The 25,429-nt window shown below is 47.9% G+C and overlaps 1 protein-coding gene across 1 annotated transcript in view; it reads right to left on the reverse strand.

The window, feature by feature from the left end:
• Positions 1–1,191: 1,191 nt before the first annotated feature.
• Positions 1,192–25,429, reverse strand: part of CREB3L2 (cAMP responsive element binding protein 3 like 2) — a 57,793-nt gene continuing 33,555 nt past the window's right edge. The window contains exons 2-12 of the mRNA XM_075602610.1: positions 22,895–23,114; positions 15,049–15,224; positions 13,462–13,549; positions 12,011–12,198; positions 10,636–10,782; positions 9,649–9,707; positions 7,202–7,270; positions 6,966–7,065; positions 6,361–6,490; positions 4,726–4,939; positions 1,192–3,708 (exon numbers count right to left, since the gene is read on the reverse strand). Coding sequence (XP_075458725.1) covers positions 3,633–3,708; positions 4,726–4,939; positions 6,361–6,490; positions 6,966–7,065; positions 7,202–7,270; positions 9,649–9,707; positions 10,636–10,782; positions 12,011–12,198; positions 13,462–13,549; positions 15,049–15,224; positions 22,895–23,114 — 1,467 coding nt within the window. The 3' untranslated portion in view covers positions 1,192–3,632. The remainder of the gene's footprint in view (positions 3,709–4,725; positions 4,940–6,360; positions 6,491–6,965; positions 7,066–7,201; positions 7,271–9,648; positions 9,708–10,635; positions 10,783–12,010; positions 12,199–13,461; positions 13,550–15,048; positions 15,225–22,894; positions 23,115–25,429) is intronic.

The raw sequence follows: 25,429 nt of genomic DNA on the forward strand, positions 1-25,429 counted from the left end.
CCCGCTTGAAGAGGGTGCGTTTTTCAGCCATGGTACACGCGCCGTCCGTGGGCGTGTCTAGGATCGTGCCAGTGACGTCACAGAGGGGCGAACCTCTCACGTGACCAGCCTGTCGCGCCAAGAAATCAGTTAGAACTGATATGTTGCGCAACACCCGCCCCCTCCCGCGCGCTACATGGACACAAACAATGCCTTAAGGCAGTCTGTTCCGCACGGTCTGCGGTACCATGGCCCCAGCCTTATTCAATACACCGTTAAGTACCTGCCCAGGGCTGGAGAAGACACACACACTTTCTTCTGCAGGTTCCCCAAAGCGTGGTCTTTAAAAACGTCACTTCCATTCGTTCATTTTTGGTCCTTGGAGCGTCTGCACAATGGGGTGGCTTTGTGAATGGCGTCAGTGCTGCGAACACCAATACAACTTTACCACTACATCAAGCAAACGTGACACACACACAAAATTAGAGGTGTAAATCGCAGCTCCAGCCTCGTTTCTGACTGATGCGGTAACATTTGAAGTCTTTCGATAAGCAATCCTCATTCCCTCCCTCACCAGAGGCTTATTTTTAGCTTCTTGGCGATAAAAACTCTTACAAAAACTATTTTTACATTAATTAGCTGGAACAAACTAAGAAGGTGTTATATGGTGTGAAGAAAAAAAAGACAGGTACGCAGCTTCATCCTGCTATAAATGTGCCGACCTTCAGAAAAGGTCCAATCTCATGTAGCCAGGCAAAAATAAGTGTAAATTACTTAACTAACTGGTTTCCTCAAAGATCTGGCTGCTTTTTTACCTTTGATAATTAGGAACAAATTGCATTTCTTAAGGGTTTTTAGTGTTGGGGAGTGTTTGTCAATCTCTACCCTTATCCCATCCCCATCCTTACCCGAGAGCCAAGGAAGAAGGTGGACGGGATGAGGGGGCTCTGCCTGTGCAAACTCTTCAACACACATTGACATTAGACAAGAGGGATCAACCCCGTCCCAAGCCTGAGCTCACCGTGCTTACAAACCAACTTTTTTTTTTTAAAAAGGAAAGAAAAGAACTTCTAGGTGAAAAAAACAAAAAATAAATCACCAGGAGGGACCGACCCCTTAATCATGTCATGGCCATTCGGACAGAGGAACATAGGGCACAACAGATTTAGCATACCAAAAATCGGTTGTGCCCTATGTTCCTCTGTTCATATATCCAGGACTGACTGCAGGCTTTCGTTCTAACACTGGCGCACCGGTTATTGTATCATTTTTTTCAATTTCGAGGTGTGCAGCATTTCTCTCTATTATCTGGACTGTTATGGCCATTCGGACACCTTGGACCTAGGAGGGACTGACCCTTTAAAACATGTCACGGTCATTATTACTCTTTTAATCTTGAAGTATTGCTGCAAAATCCCTTTAATATTTTGATGCTAAAACGCCTCTGGGCTGCACATCTGCCTTGATGAGTGTTTACATCCCAATCTCACCCGAGTCTCGTGCGTATCGCCGGTTACCCCGCTTCTGCGCCCCACAATTTCTCCTGCGAGACATTTACCTGCAATACGATGCACAGTACAGGGAACACCGCATTCAATATGCTGCATGGTTTTTTTTTTATTGAGTTTTTTTCCGTTTTATAAAAAATTATTATACCAAAAATATAGAAGCTAAAACAGAGGATGAGAGAGTGCATGGTTAACCCCTTCGACACCAGAGCGGAGGAGACATACGTTCCATCTTGTGTTTTATGAATGGTAAAGACCGATCAGAATCCCTGGAACCGTTGCTTTTAACCTCTTCAGTGCCAGTGGGGCGTGTGTGGAGATGCAAAAGGGGCACTTCCAGGTCACCAGTGGTAAGCATTAACCTTGAACACTAGGTCATATATATTTCCCACTGTTGCAAAGCAGAGATCTCATTAACTATTATAGTAATGCTTCATAATCTGCCAGTTGTCTTTACCAGAATAACCCCCCCCCACCTCCCCCCAAAACTGATTGCAGAACCCAGTGCTCATCTTAAAAAGCCAACTCTGCTCATTATCCAAAATGTATAAGGTGGGTCATATTAAAGATGGCCGCCGAGGTGGACTCCTTCATAAATAAGGACATTTGAAAGTGGCAGGTTATTCACCCCGTGAGTTTAATAGGGGTTTATAATAAAAAGGTTATTAAAGTGAAGGTCACCTTTAAATGCATTTCGGCTCCTTTACGAGTGAACGTAACCTACAGGAGACACGGATCAGCCTCCATGCCGGTGGCAGCAAACACAAGGGCAGTAACTGACAGTATTAGAGAGGTTTTAAAAGGGGACGGTATGAGAATGGATGACGTGTAAGGTCCGTCCCTCGTTTACTTTTGCGGTTTGGTCGCTGCAAGAAAGTAGCGGATAGAACTAATAAATACTATTTACAACAGCGAGAAGGACAGACATCGGAGTATAAGGAGCCAGACTCGCACTGTTAGAAGAAACCATCTCGAACCACCTATGGCTGAAGAAACCGCCCCCTCTATACCAAGGTTTTGATTGAGCGCGAGGAGAATATGGAGCCACTCCATTTAAATAGCCCCCAACATGTGCAGCCATCAATATTGTGGGCTTCAAAAGCCATTGTCAGGGTAAAAAAAAAAAAAAATTATATATATCATTTCAACATTAACGTGTCTGCTTCCTCCTTAACCTACAAATATTAATACAATAAGGCACTCAAACAACGGGCATTATCTGGCAGGTGGAGGGGGTGATCTTTAAAACCCAAGTTTGGGGGGTTTAATTACAACTTTGGCTTTAAAACGCTAGTAACTCACTGGTATCTGGTCTCCCTTTCAGAGGTTACAACAACATATTCTACAGCACCAGAAACGTGCTGCCAAGAATCCCCTCCTAGAGGTGGCTGCATTATATTTTTGAAGTAGAATTGTAAACAAAATTTGCTAATGGAAGTCACCATATAAATACTAGTTCAAAACGTTTATACAACTCCTGTTCACTGCCCCATCTAGTTTGTAACCTCCTTTAAGGACAGGCAGGCTAAAGACGCATCGGCTTGCAAAAGACTGCTCACTACACTTTTTAAAGCGTGGAGGTTAAAAAAAAAAAAAAAAAAACAAAGAAGTTATATTGCCTCTAAACTAACTCTGAAATTGAGGACTGGTTGTGCCCCTCCCAGCAGGGCAAAATGGAACAACTTGTTGACCTCTCTTGGGCTTCTCTCCTTCACCCACCCCGTTGACCAAACAGGGTGGAAGTTCACTCCTCTTCCGGGGGACTCCGACACTCAAGGGATAAACATGATGGGCCATGGTAACGTCATAATGAGCAAGTGAAGAGTGACAACCAAGTACCTGCCTCTTCCACCCTTCTTGTGCCTTTGAAATGGGGGAAGAGAATAAAAATCCCCTAAATGGTCTCATTTCATAATTGGATGGCCCTGCCAGAACGTTAGATGGATCAGCATTGCAATCTCTCCAAACAGCGCCCATCTGTCAATGTCAGGTCACAAAGTCCCAGCCTCCTTCACCCAACAAGGTGGGGACAAGTCCGAAGGTTTGGCTGAAGTCGGGATTTTGAAGAGTAAAATCACGTCAGCTTGGGAAGAAAGTTCGCTAAGGAGCAGGAGAGGGAAAGAGACAGGAGCGGCTCTCCCCCCATTAGGAGGTGGCGTTGACTCTTCTCTCGAGTTCAATCACTTTCATGGTCTCGTGCGGACCAAATTCCGAGCTGAACCTGGAAAGGAGAAGAGAGATTGGTGGGTGCAGACAGGGCCTGGCACATCAAACTAATTGTGCCGTCATCATTCATTAAACACAACGAGAAGACTTCATGAACTAGCCCTCTGCATATAGATCACCAGTGTGATCACAGAATGGATTAGGTGAAGATTGTATAAACACCTCAAAGCATTTGGTAACTATAGAGACAATAATATTGGACATTATTTTTAACAAACAAAATATTTTACATCTACGTTTAACCTATACAACATGTCCCTGCCATTAGATCCCTTTGGTCCTAGCGTGTAGGACAATTAGCTGCGGCCGTTTCACCGCCTGGAAAATTGGCTGCTGCAGGCAATCCTAAAAAAAAAAACCCTAACCCCGTGCCCTAAAATCCTAACCTTAATTACCCTAAAATCTCCTCACCCTAAAAACCGTTACCCTACCTCAGCGGCTAAACGACCGCGGCTAGTTGTCCCTCTCCGGGGTTTGCAGGCCGCTTAGCCAGATCAAGGGTTAATAAAGAAGTGTATTGTATAATTTCTATTTCTGATTCTGCTTTTGTGTATAATCTGAACAGTGTAAAAGACACAAGCAAACAGAGGTCCATCTGTACCCTCTATACACCAAAACAAGCAGCCTGGATTTGTTACGGACTAAAACGTTAAGCTTTCTACCACAATTTTTCTTTATTTTAGGCTTTTGCTGTTTGGATATTGCTGATTTGTGTTTAAAAAAAAAAAAAAAAAAAACATTTAAAATTAAAAAAAAAAAAACACATTCCTGTTCAATGATTTCTATGTATTAAATTTGGGTTCAAGTCTCTGGGTACCCCTTATATGTAATCCATGAAACGCTGCCCCCTCTGCAGGGAGGCTGTAGCTTGGATCTACCGACACTTCAGTGAATAATTCTGCCCTATGTCTTCCTGCTTTCCAGATTCAAGGTAAGGCCCGAGCTCGAATTCAGGATGACACCATCTACGTCTCCTCTTCCCAGCGCTCCCAGCATCCTGCTGCCCCCTCACCTGTGCCGCACTGCACCCTCCCTGCTGCTGTCGTTGGACGCCATGTACGAATTCTCCGGGGGCTGGCGGAGCGCCTCCAACATTGCAGCTCTGTGCTTGGAGACGCTCTCCGCGTGCCTCTCCCATATGTCCTGTGCGTCCAAGGTCACCCCCGAGCTGTGCAGCTCCTCCAGGGAGCGATGTTCCTCGTAGATCAGGAGATTCCTGGAGCGCACTAGGAGAGAGCCCGGGAAAGTCAGCGCGCGGCAGAGCAACCAGGAAGTGATAAAGTACCTCTGAGCCTTCAGCGCGTTATGGTGTAGCGGTTAACCGACTGGCATGTGGGTTCTTAAGTCCTTCAGTGCCAAAGCAATATAGTGTCAGCCGCTTCAGCAGATCAAAGGTTAAACAAATGAAAATGTATTGTTATGATCTATATCAGGGGCGGCCAACTCCAGTCCTCAAGGGCCACCAACAGGTGAGGCTTTAAGGATATCCCTGCTTCAGCAGAGGGGGCTCAATCAGTCGTTGATGGAGCCACATGTGCTGAAACAGGAATATCCTTAAAGCCTGACCTGTTGCTGGCCCTTGAGAACTGGTGTTGGCCGCTCCTGATTAAGATGATAAAAAAAAACATTATATAAAAGTAGCAGGCACATGGTCAGTAAATCCTTTCATTGTACAGAAGCTGCCACGTACAGTATGCGCTCCGGCTGCCCTTTTAGATGTGCCAGTAATCTAGTAACAAGTCCCAGCTTCTGTCACCCAACAAAAGCATAGCGTGCAACGCAGAAGTGAGGTGTGCAAGTGGAGTAAGGATGCAGCAGATAGAGAGGTGTGTGTGTGTGTGTGTGTGTATATGTGTGTGTGTGTGTGTGTGTGTGTGTGTATGTGTGTGTGTATGTGTGTGTGTATGTGTGTGTGTATGTGTGTGTGTATGTGTGTGTGTGTGTATGTGTGTATGTGTGTGTGTGTATGTGTGTGTGTATGTGTGTGTGTATGTGTATGTGTGTGTGTATGTGTGTGTATGTATGTATGTATGTATGTATGTATGTATGTATGTATGTATGTATGTGTGTGTGTGTGTGTGTGTGTGTGTGTGTGTGTGTGTGTGTGTGTATGTGTATGTATGTGTATGTGTATGTATGTGTGTGTATTAACTCCATGGGAAATTTCCCTGAAACATACACATTTTAAACCGTCTCTCTTGTCCGGATTCAAATCAGTCAGGGAGTCCCACAGGCACAAATATTAACCTTTTAGCGGCTACCAATGCAATGCTCTGTGAATGGGTAAGTGGTGTCCCACAGCCAACCGGCCATAATGACAACATCCAATATTGTTTAACCTTCCTGTATACATTCCCTAACAAACTGATGCACACACAGACAGTGACACACGTGCACATTAACACACGGATACACTCACGGACACACACAGCCTCCCACTCTGATATATGCAAGGATATACACATTGACACAAAGATATACACAGTCTCACTTGTAATGTTACCTACTACCGAGACTTATTTTTTTTTTACTTAGCACTGACAATGTATGCAGCGCTGTACATATAATTTTACAATCCCATAGATATTACCAACTCCCCGATACAGCTTTCAGATGCTGGCAAGCAGGGGGGTCCCTGGTAACTTACCGATGGAGGCCGCGTAGGACTCAGGGGCCGAAAGCCCACTCGCCTGTGGCACGGTCTTGGTGGCCGAAGGGTAGGGGTCAAAGTTGTGTGTGAAGCTGCCGAATATGACGGCAAAGCACAGGACCACCACCTGTAGGGGCATGAGAGGCAGGATGAGGTCAAGGCATGAACGACAAGGGGACAACACCTACTGAGACAACTTCTTGTGACCTGGCAGTGACAATCAGAACATTAGCCGGGTGATTTACCATCTCCCAGCTACAGGGTGCGCTTCCCAACCAGAAACAAACCTTACTCTTCTCCCAAAAGGCAGATCATCTCCGGAAATAAGAATCTAAATAATATCACGTACAAGGAACCTATGAGATCCCTTACTATTATCTTGAAGGACCCCCAAGAGATTCCATCATGGACCATGAAAGATCGCATAGGACATGGAAGGACCCCAAGTGATCCCATGATATCACGTGGAAGGATCCCCAAGAGATCCCATACCGCCATGTGGAAGGTTGCTATGGATCAGATACAAACAGTGGACTTGACCGTTCCACGAGTTATGACCCTTCAGAGATGCAGGTCACACCGATTGGGCACTCGGCACTCACCATAAGGCAGGTCCCAGTTTGGGTGCTCGCTGCTTTGTATGAACGGGACACCTTGCCGGCCACCATGGCCTGGAGCCGCTGCAGCTGCTGCAGGAGAGTCCTGCGGAAGGGACAGAACAACCAGATGAGTGCAAGCTCTTGTGGTGCACAGCCCAGTTTGTTAGGAGAAGCAAAAACAAGCCCGTCTGGCAATCACGTGGATGAAGTTTACATTGCTATCCGGACCACCCTCTCACCTGTTGGTGGTCTCCAGCACCTCCACCTTTTTACGCAGTTCACCGTTTTCCGAGGAACAGTTGTCCACCCTGAGGAAGAAGGGACAAGATCAGAGATGGGGAAATAAAGAGTGCTTAACACAGAGAAGAGGGTGCAACACAGATACTTTGATTTGGAGGCACACTTTGTTTTTTTTTGTTTTTTAAGCATACAGGTCTGCAACCCGGCTTTTCCCCATTATCTCTTAACATACAGTGCTTCCACTGTAGCCAGGGATTCTGGGAAATGTCATGCATATGAGCACATACAGTGTCACCTTTAACTTCATGTCCATTTTAACATGGACCCCTATAAGCTTATGCCTGCCGCATTACACAGCTTTTCAGCACAGCATGGGATTTAGGGGTGCAGAGCCAGTAAACCTACTCACAGACAGCTGTTTCAACCTTTTGGGTGTCAGAGTGAGGTTGGTTATACCGGCTTTTCAAAGTGTAGCTGGGATAAATATCCAGCACACATTAAATAAGTTGTATGGGTAAAAAAAAAAAAAGAAGTGACAAAAACCCTCCACCGTACAGCAAATAAAAATACCAATTGTGAGCATATTCCTTAAATGTAATTTCCCAGAATCCCTGGCTGCAGTGGAAGTACTGTATGCTAAGAGATAAAGGGGAAGGGCAGGGTTGCAGACCTGTCAGAGACATGTGAATGTGCTCACACGTGGGGTTTTTATTTACTGCACAATGTACTGCGGAGAGTTTTTGTCACTTTTTTTACCCACCATAACTTATATAACGCGTGGTTTTAAGCAGACAAAAGTTATTAGAGCAGAATAAAAAGAGATAAAATGATGGTGAAAGCCATGCTAATATTAATACCCATGTAAGTAACAAATAAATCAATGGATTTCAACCCGTTTCCTATGCATCCCTGAGTATTTGCTAAAGGTAACAAGGGGTTTAAAAAAAAAAAAAAAAAAAACACATGCCTTAATACATTATTGTCCTGGAACCAGATTGCATATTTCCTCTGTTCTGAGGCTGCTGTCATTCCCCAGTCTTAACTTGTTACAAATGTAACTTCCCTTTCGGCTTCTCAGCCTGTTGCCTTGGCAACTCCTCCAGTACTCCTTAGTGAGTTGGGCGGCCCATATTCTCCCCTGCCAGTTGGTGCAGCCTGTGCCTTATTTCCTGCTTGTCCAGGCAAGCATGCTTCTTTTTTGGAACCTACGGCCTTGTGAGTAAGATCCCTTTCACTGTTATCCCAGAACAAGGCAATCATTTTCTACCTTCCTCTCACAAATGCTATCTGCAAGTGGTTTTATGTTTCTGTTAAACCCCACTCCAATAAAGTTAAAGAAAATAGAAGGACTCTGTGTGCATTAAAAGGGGACGAGTTTAAACGGCCTGATCCTACTCATTACCTACAGTGAGCCGGGGCCAGAACAATGATGGGGGGAAAAAAATAGTTTGATATTTTATAATATACAATATAGAAATATGTTTGTAATGGGGCAGTTTGTTTTTTTTTTTTATAAGGAGTCCTAGATGTTCTTGGTTCACAGTCTACTGTGACAGGGCTCCCATGAAGACATTGTTCATTCTTAAAGGGTTCTACAGATCTAAAAAATGTTGAAATCCTCTGAAGTAACCCAAACCATAACGCCACCTATTGCCCCACTGAACCGCTTACCCCCTGATAGATATGGAGCAAACCGGATCTATTAATCTTGATACTCGAACACAATCCATATGAACAGTTTAAATCTAGTCTGGCAGATTAACACATGGCCCTCAAAGTGTCAAAGGAAGTGGAACATGATTCAAACACTGCCGAAGTGACCCAGTATCTCCGATTCCATGCTAAGTTAAAGGAGAAATCCATGCAATATCCTACATGTGTATTTAAAAAAATTAAATCAGTTCTGTAGTATTAGATAATACTACTTTAAAAAAAAAAAAAAAAAAAAAAAGAATTCAATGTTTAATGCCATTTTTAATGAGTTAATATACTGAGCATCCTTGAGTTTTATAGCAGGTTTAGCCCACCTCCCCAGCAGTGCAAGATCTTTGCAACACTTTCCTATTAGTGATAATTTGTTGCCAATATTCCCAGCAGTTTGAGCAGCAAACTATAACAATAGACAATGATAAATTAGTAATATCAGGATACATTGTAGCTGCTGAGTTGCACTGACTGAAGGATTGATTGAAACGAAAAGGCAGCCATTTAGTGAACCCTGGGAAGCAGGATCTTTTCTGATCGATTGCGGGAGAATGAAACGATCGGCAGCTTAAGTAATCCGTATAAAAGGTAATCAACGGCTGCATATATTAAAACAAAAAAGCAGTGATTTGGGCCCTGGAGAAGTATAGACTGATTGCATGGACAAACATACCAACGTACCAAATGGAGGGATATTTACTCTGTGACTACTGTAACTGCAATAGAGAGGGAGAGGAGTTACCTTTTCTCTAGGCTGTCCATGTATTCCTTCTTCTTCCTGCGACTTTCCTGGGCAGAGATCTGAAAACAGAAAGGGGAGAATGTGTCACCCCCAGCACTGTCTGACCACAGCATCCCCCCCCAGCACTGTCTGACACCTCATCCTCCCTCTATACTAGTCACACTGATCATTACCCAGCAAACACAGACTTGCAATCCATTCTGCTTCCCCCACGGGGCAATGGGCGGCTGACTAAAGAACACTGATTGGTTCATTGACTCATCGTTTCCACTGATGCAGCAAGGGAGTGTGGGGGTCTAAATCTCAATAAGCTTGAGATCTTTGAGCTGTTTCTAGTCCAAGTATTATTTATAGCAATTTACCTCCTAAATAGAAAAAAAATACTTTAGGGTCTCCCTACTTTTTTGTGGCATATCAAGCTTTATTTAAAAAAAAAAAAAAAAAAAAAAAAAAAACACACAAAATAAAAATTACATTTGTTCATTGGACAGATTATAAATTGGGGTTTTAACTTTGACCAATCAGAATATAAATTGGGGTTTTAACTTTGACCAATCAGAATGCTCCGTTCAGCACCCTGGTGTTCTATGCGTCAGTTGGATAATCAGTAATGGAATGCTGTCGGGTTAGGGCAATGACCATGGATTCACCGACACTCACTCGTCCAACCATCATTAGAGTGCTCCAACCTCAATTCCCCGGAGAGGTTAAACTCCCTTTTTTAATCTTAAATACACGTTTTGAGTTTAAATAATATGAAGACAATCGGTTAGTAGAGTCATGCGCAAGTCCCTCTTATGGGAGAACAGGGCGTCTTGCGTAGAGATTTCTATAAGTCATCATAGCTCATGTACACTTCTCCCTCTCACAGGAATCCCTGAAGGATGCAGGCACCCTGGGCGTGACTTCACATCAGACACCAATAACCCCAGTGACTAGCAGCGCTGCGGCCCATCTCCGTGATAAATGCCCTCCCGAGCCCCTCACCTTATTCTTGATCTTCCTGCGGATTTTTTTCAGCGCCTTCTCTTCGGCTTTGGTGAGGGGCAGTTTAGTAGGGATGGGGTAGCCTTCGGCCACCAGGGTCCTTTTCTCTTCCTCCGTGAGCATCAGAGGCCCGGTGCCCTGCAGCTTCTGCAGCGCGGAAGGTAGAGGGAAATAGACACATCAGACATACGGACCCCAATGGGATAATGCCAATCTTTGCAGTGAAGGGGACATCACACGGTTGCAAGCTCCAAGTCTGGATATTGTAGGGACCCTGTGGTCTCGCTGCACTCAATGCTAATAAGTACAACTTATTTTTCATTTAAAAGTGCAACCTCAAGTAGTCGGCCAGAAAACACACTTTTAGTAGTAACGGAGTTCCCTAAAGAAATCTAACAATGCTATTAGCAAAGATTTGGCCGCTTTCATTTTTCTGGGAAAAAGTAGAATTTTTTTTTTTTTTAGGGGGTCTCTGAATGGGGAAGTGTTTGTTATTCAAGTGTTTTCTTTCCCCTTATCCCCCCCACCCCACCCTGTCCTTATCAGAGAGCCAATAAAGATAAGGGGGAGAGGGGGGACTCTGGTGTACAAACTCCTGATGAGAGGAAATCAAACCTCTCCCAAGAAGAACTTCAAAATATTAAAATAATAAATGGATATAAATGACCCGGGTGAGGTCCCTTAAACAGGTCACTGGAATTAATTCACTTTGGTCAAAGAAGGCATTAAGTTATAAGAAGGCATTAAGTTATAAAAGGCATTAAGTTATAAAAGGCCCTCTCACTCTTCCTGTATTAACATATACTCCCAACACCTACAATGTACAGCAGTAACCCCCACAAAAACCCCCCTAAATAAGCAACACACCGTGTAATGCGGTAACGCGCTATTTTTAAGTTACATTCAAGTTTAAGATGGGAATGAAAATGAAAAATAAAAAGACTGGACGGTGAGCAGCAGACAGAAGTCGCTAATTGCTGAAGGTAAGAATCCCATAACTAAAACTATTTGTGCGGATCTTCTCCAACCTGCACCCGAGAGGTTGAAAGGATTACGCGATGCAGCGCACAGCAAATGCAAACCTTCACATGTCTCAGACAGGCCTGCGACCCTGCCCTTCCCCATTATCTCTTGGCATACAGTGCTTACACTGCTGCCAGGGATTCTGGGTAATGACATGCAAATGAGCACGCAGTGCAGCACTACTTAAGCCTTGTGGTTAGAGCAAAGCGATGTATCGCAGGCTCCCCTGGAAGCAAGAGGGTTAAAATCCCTCATCCTTTGACAAGGTCAAACCAAAAAGGTGAAAGCCCTTATGGGATCTGACGTGCCGGCAGTGGGGGTCACATGGTTTGCAGGCAAGACACAGACTTACGTGTGGTGCGGTCAGCAGGGGGGAGTTAGAGAGCGCAGAGGGGCTGCGAGCGGTCACTTTAGCACTGGGCTGTGACTGGACAGGGCTGGAGGGTGGGAGGGATCTGGTGGGGCTCTGGCCCCCCTCCGAGTCACTCCCGTGGCTGCTGGGAGGGGTGGGGGGTAGTTGCAGAGTGTCCGCTGAGGCCGCTGGGGAAGGGAGCAGAAGAAGAAGAATTACAGCACGGCAAAAAAAAAACCTAAGGGCTACCCCAATACAAGATGCCCCTTATATACTTGGATATGAAGCAGGGGGTCTCCGGAGCTGAACCGCATTAACTTCAGCTCTGTGGGGACCTCGACTTTCCGGGACACTGCCTTCTGAAGGTGATGCCCGTACCTAATGCAGGTCAGGGTATTGCAGGCCAATGGGAAGCCGCAAGCGATGACGTCGCCGTTTCCTATTGGCCCGCGGGACCTTTAAACTGCCATATTGAGTGCCCAGCCTGGGATGCTACTGGCAATCCCTTCATAGGTAAAATCTCTCGGGAAGCAAGGGGTCCCCAGAGCTGAAATAAATGTGGTTTGAGCTTCCGAGACCCCCTGCTATTCACCTAGTCAAAAAAAATAACCGCCAAGAGCTCATGGTTCCTTTTTAAAGGAGCAATTCATGCAATATCCTACGTGTGTTTTTTTAATAAAATCAAGCACCAAGGCAACCCACCTCCCCCAGTATACCCCAGTCTCTCTTTTTATCTCAATCCTACGTCTCAATTCTCTGCTAGTTCTTTCTTGCTACCAACCTCTCTACCTAACCCCCATATTGTCTCTTAGGCTTCGTCCATGGATACTGCTTGCGGGCGGAGGCGCGCTGAGGCTGAGGGAAAGCGGGTGCTTTCCCTGGCCTTAGACAGCGCGCCGTCCGGGGGCGTGTCGGCGGGCGGGCCAGTGACGTCACGGAGCTGGTTCGCCCTCATTGGGCGAACCGCTCACGTGACCGGCCCTGCGCTCCGGCAAGCGCGAAAATTTTACATTTTCCCAAGACCTACGCTTCCGCAAGCGAGCCCCTACTAAAGCCGCCCTCATTACGGCTGTAGGGGCTCAGTGCCGAGCGTAAGCGCGCCTCAGCCCACAAGCACTATCCATGGACGCGGCCTTAGCCACTCTTCCCCAAACAAAAGCTGGTGATCGATAAAAAAAAATATAAAAAAAAATAAAACAAGTGTCCATCTTCTCCAACTATTTCCTTAACGGCTATAAAGCCGCTGACCCTATAGGACTGAAGCTTTCTGATATATATGGTACACCTTGCGTGTGTCTCGCTCACACCCCATTCTTTGTATGCAGGTCGTAACTCGCATATCCCTGTATAGGGTGGGATCAGAGTGTGGTAACAGAGCCCCTTCCACTGGTCAGTGACCCAGTCTTGGCTTTGTGACGTGGGGTCTTGGTGACAGTGGGAGAGTTACACACCTTCCTTTGGACACAGGTTCAGGAACTGGTCCACTTCGTGCGGCTCCAGCTTTATCTGCGGCAGGACCTTGGGACTCAGCATCTTAACCTGGGAAAGGGACAGCAGGAGAGGGATGAGGAACAATTGTAGAACAGACCAGTCCCCAACCCTGCATGAAGTCCAACTATATACATAGACATAAGTGAAACGGCTCTCCGATGAGGCTAAATATATACAACAGTGTTTCCTGCCAACAGATACTGTGTACAAGGTGCACATATCAGTATACGGTGTTTTGTGGATATTATATATTCCTACTTATTCCACTAAACACTATCTACTACCTAGTGATATTTCCAGAGAGAGGCTTCACGTGGTGTGTGTGGTGTGTGTGGTGTGTGTGGTGTGTGTGGTGTGTGTGGTGTGTGTGTATGGTGTGTGTGTGTATGGTGTGTGTGTGTATGGTGTGTATGGTGTGTGTGTGTATGGTGTGTGTGTGTATGGTGTGTGTGTATGGTGTGTGTGTATGGTGTGTGTGTATGGTGTGTGTGTATGGTGTGTGTGTATGGTGTGTGTGTATGGTGTGTGTGTATGGTGTGTGGACACTTAGCACCAGTTCACAGCACAATGTCCTGTTGGAGGTGGTCCCTCTGTACTGATTCACTGCAGGTCGTCTCTACAAGAACAGTAGATTTTTTCTTTTAAGTTAGTTGGTTCCCTGGACCATTTCATTGGTTACCAAATAAATGTTACGTTTTATCCAGAGGCAGCTCGTGTGCATCAATAGGGATATGTTGTATATAGTGAGGTCAAGAATATAATCCCTCATAGCATCCCTCTGATTTTCACCACACAGTATAGAACAGGTTAGCAGGTATTTTTTCCCCTTAAAATATCATATAGTCCAACTATCCGGTTATATGGGACATCAAGTGAATATAGTTACATCAGATGCCGACTGCTCTACTTGGCTTTAGCATCAAAGCCGTACTTCTAGCCAAGCCACGGCGGCCACCAACAGGTCAGGTTTTTAAAAGATATCCCTGCTTCAACACAGATGGCTCAATCAGTGGCTCAGCTCAGAAGGACTGCGATACCTGTGCCGAAGCAGGGATATCCTTAAAACCTGACCTGTTGGTGGCCCTTGGAGACCGGAGTTCACCGCCCCCGAGACGAGCGTTTCACTTACAAACACACTTATTTCATGCATAATGACCCCAGACGTATAATCAGGTTGTTTTACCCTTTGCTATTATTTGCATTGCTGCCCCCTGTCAGTAAAAGGGTTAAACTGAACAAGGCAAATAACCATATTCGGGTTTAACTTTTTTTATTCTTTATATGAAAGGATAACATGCAGTATAAATTCAGGACCACATAACTGTTTAATATTTCCATTTTATTCCCATCTTTAGTTTTTATCATCAGTAATGCTGGCGATAAGATGAATACAATGATGAGAAATGTGTATATTCTGCCCTGCTGAAGGTCCGGCGGAGACAGAAACGTTGGCATTGTGGAGGAAGATCATGGGGAATAGGGACCTCTTAAAGAGCCCGCCTCATTACAGCTGATCCTGCCCCTAAATCCTCTCTTTGGGCTGTTACCTGTTCCGGAGCGGGCAGCGGCGGTGGGACCTCCACCTCCAGCGGCGCCGGCACTGCGCTGGTCGTCAAAGTGACAGAAGGCGTGAGGCCGGGGGTGTGGTCAAGGGGAACTTCCATCTTAATTTTGGGTGTGGCGAGGTCGCCTCCCAGGCACCAGTCCTCACCCGTCATATCCGCTGATGGAGGAAAGGTATAGAAGATCTGTGTGAGGTGTCAGCGTGGCAGAGAGACATCAACCCAATCTCATTCAACCTGATCCAGGAGCCCCCCCCCCCCCATCCCCACACACAGCCCCACCATACAGGGCATCTGTGAGGGGGCGTGCTGTGCTCATTACAAGCCATCATTTAAAGTCAAGTTGAGTGAAGAGACCTGGGAAGCGTCAAAAACTCTGTGCACTAGAATTTAATCTATAAGAAACTATTTTGTTGGTTAGATAAAATGTGTCATCCAGGGGAGCGCAATCTTTTTCTCCTGCGCCCCCCTGCCTGCTGTACCCCTCCCCCCCCTTACCTTTTTTCCCTGCGTTCTGCCGTCACGTTGCCATTGCAACGCAACGTCACATGTCTGGGAGGAGTCTCAGTATTAGAGGGTATGAGGGGGCATTGCCCGTGGAGTCACTGTATTAGAGGGTAGGAGGGGCATTGCCCGGGAAAAGTCACTGTATTAGAGGGTAGGAGGGGGCATTGCCCGTGGAGTCACTGTATTAGAGGGTAGGAGGGGGCATTGCCCGTGGAGTCACTGTATTAGAGGGTAGGAGGGGGCATTGTCCGTGGAGTCACTGTATTAGAGGGTAGGAGGGGGCATTGCCCGTGGAGTCACTGTATTAGAGGGTATGAGGGGGCATTGCCCGTGGAGTCACTGTATTAGAGGGTAGGAGGGGGCAGTGCCCGTGGAGTCACTGTATTAGAGGGTAGGAGGGGGCATTGCCCGTGGAGTCTCTGTATTAGTGGGTAGGAGGGGGCATTGCCCGTGGAGTCTCTGTATTAGAGGGTAGGAGGGGGCATTGCCCGTGGAGTCACTGTATTAGAGGGTAGGAGGGGGCAGTGCCAGGGGAGTCACTGTATTAGAGGGTAGGATGGGGCATTGCCCGTGGAGTCTCTGTATTAGAGGGTAGGAGGGGGCATTGCCCGTGGAGTCTCTGTATTAGAGGGTAGGAGGGGGCATTGCCCGTGGAGTCACTGTATTAGAGGGTAGGAGGGGGCATTGCCCGTGGAGTCTGTATTAGAGGGTAGGAGGGGGCATTGCCCGTGGAGTCACTGTATTAGAGGGTAGGAGGGGGCATTGCCCGTGGAGTCACTGTATTAGAGGGTAGGAGGGGGCATTGCCCGTGGAGTCTCTGTATTAGAGGGTAGGAGGGGGCATTGCCCGTGGAGTCTCTGTATTAGAGGGTAGGAGGGGGCATTGCCTGTGGAGTCACTGTATTAGAGGGTAGGAGGGGGCATTGCCCGTGGAGTCACTGTATTAGAGGGTAGGAGGGGGCATTGCCCGTGGAGTCACTGTATTAGAGGGTAGGAGGGGGCATTGCCCGTGGAGTCTCTGTATTAGAGGGTAGGAGGGGGCATTGCCCGTGGAGTCACTGTATTAGAGGTTAGGAGGGGGCATTGCCCGTGGAGTCACTGTATTAGAGGGTAGGAGGGCGCATTGCCCGTGGAGTCACTGTATTAGAGGGTAGGAGGGGGCATTGCCCGTGGAGTCACTGTATTAGAGGGTAGGAGGGGGCATTGTCCGTGGAGTCACTGTATTAGAGGGTATGAGGGGGCATTGCCCGTGGAGTCTCTGTATTAGAGGGTAGGAGGGGGCAGTGCCCGTGGAGTCACTGTATTAGAGGGTATGAGGGGGCATTGTCCGCAGAGTCACTGTATTAAAGGGTATGAGGGGGCATTGCCCGTGGAGTCACTGTATTAGAGGGTATGAGGGGGCATTGCCAGGGAAGTCACTGTATTAGAGGGTATGAGGGGGCATTGCCCGTGGAGTCACTGTATTAGAGGGTATGAGGGGGCATTGCCCGTGGAGTCACTGTATTAGAGGGTATGAGGGGGCATTGCCCGTGGAGTCACTGTATTAGAGGGTAGGAGGGGCATTGCCGTGGAGTCACTGTATTAGAGGGTAGGAGGGGGCATTGCCCGGGGAGTCACTGTATTAGAGGGTATGAGGGGGCATTGCCCGTGGAGTCACTGTATTAGAGGGTAGGAGGGGGCATTGCCGTGGAGTCACTGTATTAGAGGGTAGGAGGGGGCATTGCCCGGGGAGTCACTGTATTAGAGGGTATGAGGGGGCATTGCCCGTGGAGTCACTGTATTAGAGGGTAGGAGGGGGCATTGCCTGTGGAGTCACTGTATTAGAGGGTAGGAGGGGGCATTGCCCGTGGAGTCTCTGTATTAGAGGGTATGAGGGGGCATTGCCCGTGGAGTCTCTGTATTAGAGGGTATGAGGGGGCATTGCCCGGGAAGTCACTGTATTAGAGGGTATGAGGGGGCATTGCCCGTGGAGTCACTGTATTAGAGGGTAGGAGGGGGCATTGCCCGTGGAGTCACTGTATTTGAGGGTATGAGGGGGCATTGCCCGTGGAGTCACTGTATTAGAGGGTATGAGGGGGCATTGCCCGTGGAGTCACTGTATTATAGGGTAGGAGGGGCATTGCCCGGGAAGTCACTGTATTAGAGGGTAGGAGGGGGCAGTGCCCGTGGAGTCACTGTATTAGAGGGTAGGAGGGGGCAGTGCCAGGGGAATCACTGTATTAGAGGGTAGGAGGGGGCATTGCCCGTGAAGTCACTGTATTAGAGGGTATGAGGGGGCATTGCCCAGGAAGTCACTGTATTAGAGGGTATGAGGGCGCATTGCCCGTGGAGTCACTGTATTAGAGGGTAGGAGGGGGCATTTTCCGGGGAGTCACTGTATTAGAGGGTAGGAGGGGGCATTTTCCGGGGAGTCACTGTATTAGAGGGTAGGAGGGGGCATTTTCCGGGGAGTCACTGTATTAGAGGGTAGGAGGGGGCATTTTCCGTGGAGTCACTGTATTAGAGGGTAGGAGGGGGCATTGCCCGTGGAGTCACTGTATTAGAGGGTAGGAGGGGGCATTGCCGTGGAGTCACTGTATTAGAGGGTATGAGGGGGCATTGCCCGGGGAGTCACTGTATTAGAGGGTATGAGGGGGCATTGCCCGTGGAGTCACTGTATTAGAGGGTATGAGGGGGCATTGCCCGTGGAGTCACTGTATTAGAGGGTAGGAGGGGGCATTGCCCGTGGAGTCACTGTATTAGAGGGTATGAGGGGGCATTGCCCGTGGAGTCTCTGTATTAGAGGGTATGAGGGGGCATTGCCTGGGAAGTCACTGTATTAGAGGGTATGAGGGGGCATTGCCCGGGAAGTCACTGTATTAGAGGGTAGGAGGGGGCATTGCCCGTGGAGTCTCTGTATTAGAGGGTATGAGGGGGCATTGCCCGTGGAGTCTCTGTATTAGAGGGTATGAGGGGGCATTGCCCGTGGAGTCTCTGTATTAGAGGGTATGAGGGGGCATTGCCTGGGAAGTCACTGTATTAGAGGGTATGAGGGGGCATTGCCCGTGGAGTCTCTGTATTAGAGGGTAGGAGGGGGCATTGCCTGGGAAGTCACTGTATTAGAGGGTATGAGGGGGCATTGCCCGGGAAGTCACTGTATTAGAGGGTATGAGGGCGCATTGCCCGTGGAGTCACAGTATTAGAGGGTATGAGGGGGCATTGCCCGGGGAGTCACTGTATTAGAGGGTAGGAGGGGGCATTTTCCGGGGAGTCACTGTATTAGAGGGTAGGAGGGGGCATTTTCCGTGGAGTCACTGTATTAGAGGGTAGGAGGGGGCATTGCCCGTGGAGTCACTGTATTAGAGGGTATGAGGGGGCATTGCCCGGGGAGTCACTGTATTAGAGGGTATGAGGGGGCATTGCCCGTGGAGTCACTGTATTAGAGGGTATGAGGGGGCATTGCCCGTGGAGTCACTGTATTAGAGGGTAGGAGGGGGCATTGCCCGTGGAGTCACTGTATTAGAGGGTAGGAGGGGGCATTGCCCGTGGAGTCTCTGTATTAGAGGGTATGAGGGGGCATTGCCCGTGGAGTCTCTGTATTAGAGGGTATGAGGGGGCATTGCCTGGGAAGTCACTGTATTAGAGGGTATGAGGGGGCATTGCCTGGGAAGTCACTGTATTAGAGGGTATGAGGGGGCATTGGCCGTGGTGTCTCTGTATTAGAGGGTATGAGGGGGCATTGCCTGGGAAGTCACTGTATTAGAGGGTATGAGGGGGCATTGCCCGGGAAGTCACTGTATTAGAGGGTATGAGGGCGCATTGCCCGTGGAGTCCCTGTATTAGAGGGTATGAGGGGGCATTTTCCGTGGAGTCACTGTATTAGAGGGTATGAGGGGGCATTGCCCGTGGAGTCGCTGTATTAGAGGGTAGGAGGGGGCATTGCCCGTGGAGTCACTGTATTAGAGGGTATGAGGGCGCATTGCCCGTGGAGTCACTGTATTAGAGGGTATGAGGGCGCATTGCCCGTGGAGTCACTGTATTAGAGGGTATGAGGGGGCATTGCCCGTGGAGTCACTGTATTAGAGGGTATGAGGGGGCAGTGCCCGTGGAGTCACTGTATTAGAGGGTAGGAGGGGGCATTGCCCGTGGAGTCACTGTATTAGAGGGTAGGAGGGGGCATTGCCCGTGGAGTCACTGTATTAGAGGGTATGAGGGGGCATTGCCCGGGGAGTCACTGTATTAGAGGGTATGAGGGGGCACTGCCCGTGGAGTCACTGTATTAGAGGGTAGGAGGGGGCATTGCCCGTGGAGTCACTGTATTAGAGGGTAGGAGGGGGCATTGCCCGGGAAGTCCAGATTAGATTCTCGGGGCAGGGACTCCTCTTCCTAAATGTTACTTTTGTCTGCAGCACTTATTCCCATGACCTGTTATTTATATTATCTGTTATTTATATGATTGCCGCATATTACTGCTGTGAAGCGCTGTGTGCATTAATGGCGCTATATAAATAAAGAGATACAATACAAGTCCCACTATTATAGAGTAGTCTTAGAAAGCGCCACCAGAGGGCGCTGTGTAGCCGTGTTGGCTGCACCATCCTGTTCTGCGTCTCCAGGTGACTATAGTGGGTCATGGAAATGGAACAGTATCTCCCCTTATCCTCGCCTCCCGAGATTTCCTGCCACAGCGACAGCCACGTGACTACCGTGACAAAGTGACACAGTGACACAGTGACTACCGTGACAAAGTGACACAGTGACTACCGTGACAAAGTGACACAGTGACACAGTGACACAGTGACAAAGTGACACAGTGACGTACCCCCCAGAACTGACCACATTAAGGCAGACGTTATCACAGCTCAAAGATGAACTGGTCAGCAGCTAAAGAAAATGAGCATGCTGCTATGTACAGAACTCCCGAGTAGGCGTGCAAAACCCCAGTCACTAATAGTACAGGAAGTACCACTGCTTTTTATGTTTACAAACATACACTTTCCTTTACAAAGCAGAAAAACAGACTTGCACCAATTACTTTAATTTCAACCTTATTGAACATGCTCTAATTAATATCAGGATAGAACCACGACTTTGCCAATAGCAGACATTATTGGAGCCCCAACATAATTACAGCTGATGGTTGTGCGTGCCTGGATCCCATTAAATACCGATAGATAGAACCCGTGGTGTGAAGGAACTCTGCTGACCGCCACACACACACAGTGGGATAAAGGACATTGAGACTGGAGTTGGCCACCCCTGCCCTGGACAAAATGGCACAGGTGGTGTTAAATAATGGATAGACCTCCCTCTACAACAGCCCCAGTAAAACGCTGCGCGCCTGGCCCTTTAAGGCAGCAGTGACGGGGTTAACCCGCCGTCCTGTGGCTGATCCTACTGCTGACGTCGGCTGGAAAACTTGATCTGATATTTCCTGGTCTCTTGCGCACTGTAGAATTAAAAAGACTTTAACCCTCATCTGGAGCCGGTGTGCCGATGCCAGGAAGCAAGGACACGGTGGAGAACAGCAAGGGGGGGCCGCGTGAAATTATTAACCCTTTCCCTGCCAGAAAACTCTGCTTCATCGGTTGTTTAAAGCTCCTCTGGCAAAAAATAAAATTAAAAAATATATATATTAAAAACAGTCTAAAGGTCTTGGACCCTGTGTCTCGCCCTCCTCCTCTTCCTCCTGTCCTCCCCCTTTCCCTTTATCCCATTCCTCTTTGTACCTGTCCCCAACCATAGTCCATGTCTCTCTCTCCCATCTTCCATCGGTCCCTTCCTGGCCACCATCCCGCCTTCTACATCTCCCTCCATTCTAGGTGGAGCTGCCAATTTAACCCATTAAAGGACAGACCACTGGCACCGAAAAGGTTGAAGGCCCAAGGAGGGATGAAAGAAGATTCGGAGTCACAGGTCAAGATGCCCAAAGCTGATGCTACCCAGTCCCTGCCAGGCCTCAGCATGTCGCCCCGGAGCACAGGATGCATACAAATAAGTGAAATGTTCACTGCCACGGAGATTGAATCTAAGAATGACACCCAAGTGCTTTATATTATTTTGACCCACTATGTGGGACTACCCCTTCAGCTCTTTGTGGGCGCCACAAGATAGCCGAGACATAGCTCTTAGTGGTATGAATGGAAGAGCGGGGGTTGGGGAGGGTGTATCCTCCTGCTGCAATCGCGTTCAAAAATCGGTGTATTCAATGTACCCCACAAAGACCAAAACATCTTGAGACGTTTATAAAGGCGTTAAGGGAAAGGTGGCCAACTCCCATCCATAAGGACTACCAGCAGGTCAGGTTTTAAAGGATATCCCTGCTTCAGCACAGGTGGCTCAATCAATGGCAGTCTTTGACTGAGCCACCTGTGCTGACGCAGGGATATCCTTCAAACTTGACCTCTGGGTGGCCCTTGACTGGAGTTGGCCACACCTGTGTTAAGGGGTCAGTCACTCCTGACAGCGACACCCTTTGTGTGCCCCACGACGTAGTCGCTACGTTATCGGGTCTGGCCCCCTTGATGTAGTGGCGACCTCGTGCCCCAGGAGTGTGTTTTTCAGGTTAGAGGGCATCCTGCGTTCTCATGGAGAGAAGGGCGCGATCTGCAGTGAAAAGAAAATAGAGGACTCTTCCGTTTCCGGGTTCAAAGCCGCACGCAGTCACGTGACCGCGCTTTGCCAGTGGTGTCGTGGCCCCCCCCACAATTCAAAGAATTAAAGGGCCAAATCTGGATGATTGATGCCTTTTGACCAAAATCAAAGTATTTGCCAATCATTTATTAAAGTTCATTTGATAAAAACGGTGCGCAGAGATTTGGTTTTCTCTGGCTGCTCCCTTTTATCTGAAAGTCACTGAGCTTGCACAGGCAGGGCACCCCTCCCTCTATTCCTCCCCTTATCTTTATTAGCCGGACAGGGGCGGGACAAGGGTAAAGCAAGCATTAATGACAAACACCTCCCCCCCCCATTCAGAGTAAAGCAAATGGTAATTTCAGAGAACCAAAAGCAGCCAAATCTTTGCTTTTAGCACACTACTATAATCAGTGGTCGACAAATCACCAAAAAATCTACTCGCCACCTAGTGCCACACGTGTGCTGCTTGGGCCAATAGGAGCTCGCCACGATGTTAAATCCACTCGCCCGGGGCGTGCAAATGTATAGGTTTGTCGAACACTGACTATAATGAGTTTACAGGAAGTCGATTGTTAAACTGTTTACCAAAAGGATTTTCGGGTGGACCACACGGGATTATACTTTTAAAGTCTTTGCACAACGCCTAAAACCAATTTTAAAACCTCCACATTCCCTCCCCCTTCCCCCCCAATCTCTCCGCCCCCTCTCACCATCGCTGAAGTTGTCATCGGAGGAGCCGTGGGTGAAAGGAGACTGCGGGCGGGAGTCCCCGCACAGGGAGTAGCTGTGCTCGGCCTTGATTATGGGAGACGGCGAGCTGGGATTTAACTCCACCTCCATCATCTCGTACTTCTCCGTCAGGAACGGGTCGCCCATGAGCTGGCCCAACACGTCCAGCAGGGCGGAGTCATCGAGCAGCTCCGAGAAGGGCTGGAAGGGGGAGAAACAAGGAGAGACCGGGGTTAGAGGAGGCGCGGTATAGTGGTCAAATGTAGTTAAGTTGTGTGATGGGCTTGTTCTTGAAACAGAATTTGATGGTAGGGAAGAACCCATTGACCCCACCCAGTGCGCCCGTTCTCTCTGCTGTAAAACCTCACCCCTCCATTTGTGTCATGGCTGGCTTTAATTTTTATCATTTAGTTTTAGGCCGCGGTCAGGCTGGGAGCGTGCTCACTAGCGCAGTGACGGCAGGCGCTGGGCGATTCCTGGCCAGCTAGTTGGGGGCGTGCCTGTGACGTCACGTGAGCGGTTCACACTCATTGGCTGAACCGCGCACATGACCAGGCCAGGCGCGACAAATACAAAAGTATTTGTCTCGCCAAGCATCGCACCTCTGCACGCTCCCGTGCAGCTTGGACACGACAATTTACTTTAATTGATGCGGTCACGGCGAGCAAGTACTCAGCCTGGACGAGGCCTTCGGTGTACCCCAAGCACTGGATTAGCCACCAACACCTTTGATGGGAGGCTAGTCCATGAAGTCGCCTTTCCGTAAAGAAGTGCTTCCTCATATTACCTACCTACCCCCTTCTTTCCCCCCCTGCACACTGAGGACTGGGAATTGAGGCTCCCACCCCCGCCCCCGCCCCCGCCCCCTCCCCCTGATTTATGCTATAAAAAGAGAAAGGGAGACAGTCTTTGTAAAATAAACACCTCTTTCTTTATTAAAATAAAAAGCCGGTGAAACAAGGTCAACTTCAAAAAAAACAAATATTGTACTTTGTACCCCTTTTACCATCACACTTCAACCACTGCACCCATCTCCTTACATCAATATTCCTTCCAATACATCTGTGGCTAGGACATAACGGCACAAATCCATCTCTAGATAGTGGATGTAATGATTTACTGTAGATATCAGCTTGGGGGGGGGGGATGGAGGAAAATCACAGAGACCCGGTTCACATCCCTGTGCCTCAGACACATTAGATTGTTAGCTCTTGGGAGCAGGGACTCATGCAAAAGTCTAAGTACAGCTCTATATACAAAGTCAGCGCTATATAGAGAAAAAATATATGGCGATTTGACAGCAGTGTGTCAGATGAAAACGTAACCCCCTGCAGTGCCGCACCTAGAAACACCAAGGTATAAAGGGGTTCTGACGCTGCAGCTGGTGGGAAAAGCCAACAGCAGCCTCTTTGTTCAGGTTTGGAGTGTGTGTGAAGAGAGGAGGTCCATGCAAACAGGACACATCTCCCACTGGGACCACAGCATGTGGGGGGTGGGGGGGGGGTGTTGAGAGGAGAACAGGGTAAACAAGGTTGGGGGTATTACAGTGCCGCTCCATACATCCCACCTCTTCACTGCCGGAGGCCAGCAACGCAGGGGAGGGAGAACTCACGGTTCCATTTCCTCCATATAACCCCCCCTCCCATCCCCCCCCCCAACATTTCCCTTTATTTATTTTTATCTTGACACTGTGCTCATTTGCATATCATTTCCCAGAATCCCTGTCAGCAGTGGATACATTGTATGCCAAGAGATATGGACAAGCAGCGTTGCAGACCTGTGCATGTGCCCACACGTGATATTTTTATGTGCGGCATCCTTATCACCAATACACTACTTATTTGTGGGTCGACGTTTCGGTCTCCAATGGGATCTTAATCAAGATCTGGGGTGTGCTGGTCCACATTTCAGCTAAGTCACAGTCCTTGCTGTGCAGCTCAGTGCTGACGGGTTTGAAGTGTGACCCTGTAAGCTTCATCCAACTTCTGGGTCAGAAAAAAAGTAAAACATGAAACAAAAAAAAAACATGTTGAGGTGTGAAATTGGCAGACCCGTCAGCACACATCGATAACAAGTATGTACTGTACACCTTCGTGCCCCCACCAGTGAGGGGCTACAGGCCCTTCCAGGCATATCTTCCCTATGGATATCTCTTCCATATTACATTTATTATAGATACACAATAGGACTGGTGGTATAAGTCATGTAACAGATATTGATCAGATCAGCATGTAACAGGTTCTGAGCTACAACATTTAACCCATGGAGACTGATGGCAGATACAATAGATTTGTTTAAAAAAAAAATGTTGGCATCTTTTTAGTAAGGAAAAGATATACAGGAGCTGATTGCCTATTCTTGGAGTCAGGAAGGAATTTATTTCCCCCTTATAAGATATTAGATGATGTTTCACTGGGGTTTTTTGTTTCCCTTCCTCTGGATCAATATACTGTAAATACGGATATAGGATAAGTATATGTCGTCTAAATTTAGCTTAGGTTGAACTTGATGGACAT

The sequence above is a fragment of the Ascaphus truei genome, chromosome 5 (assembly GCF_040206685.1).
Source record: "Ascaphus truei isolate aAscTru1 chromosome 5, aAscTru1.hap1, whole genome shotgun sequence".
Lineage (NCBI taxonomy): Eukaryota > Metazoa > Chordata > Amphibia > Anura > Ascaphidae > Ascaphus > Ascaphus truei.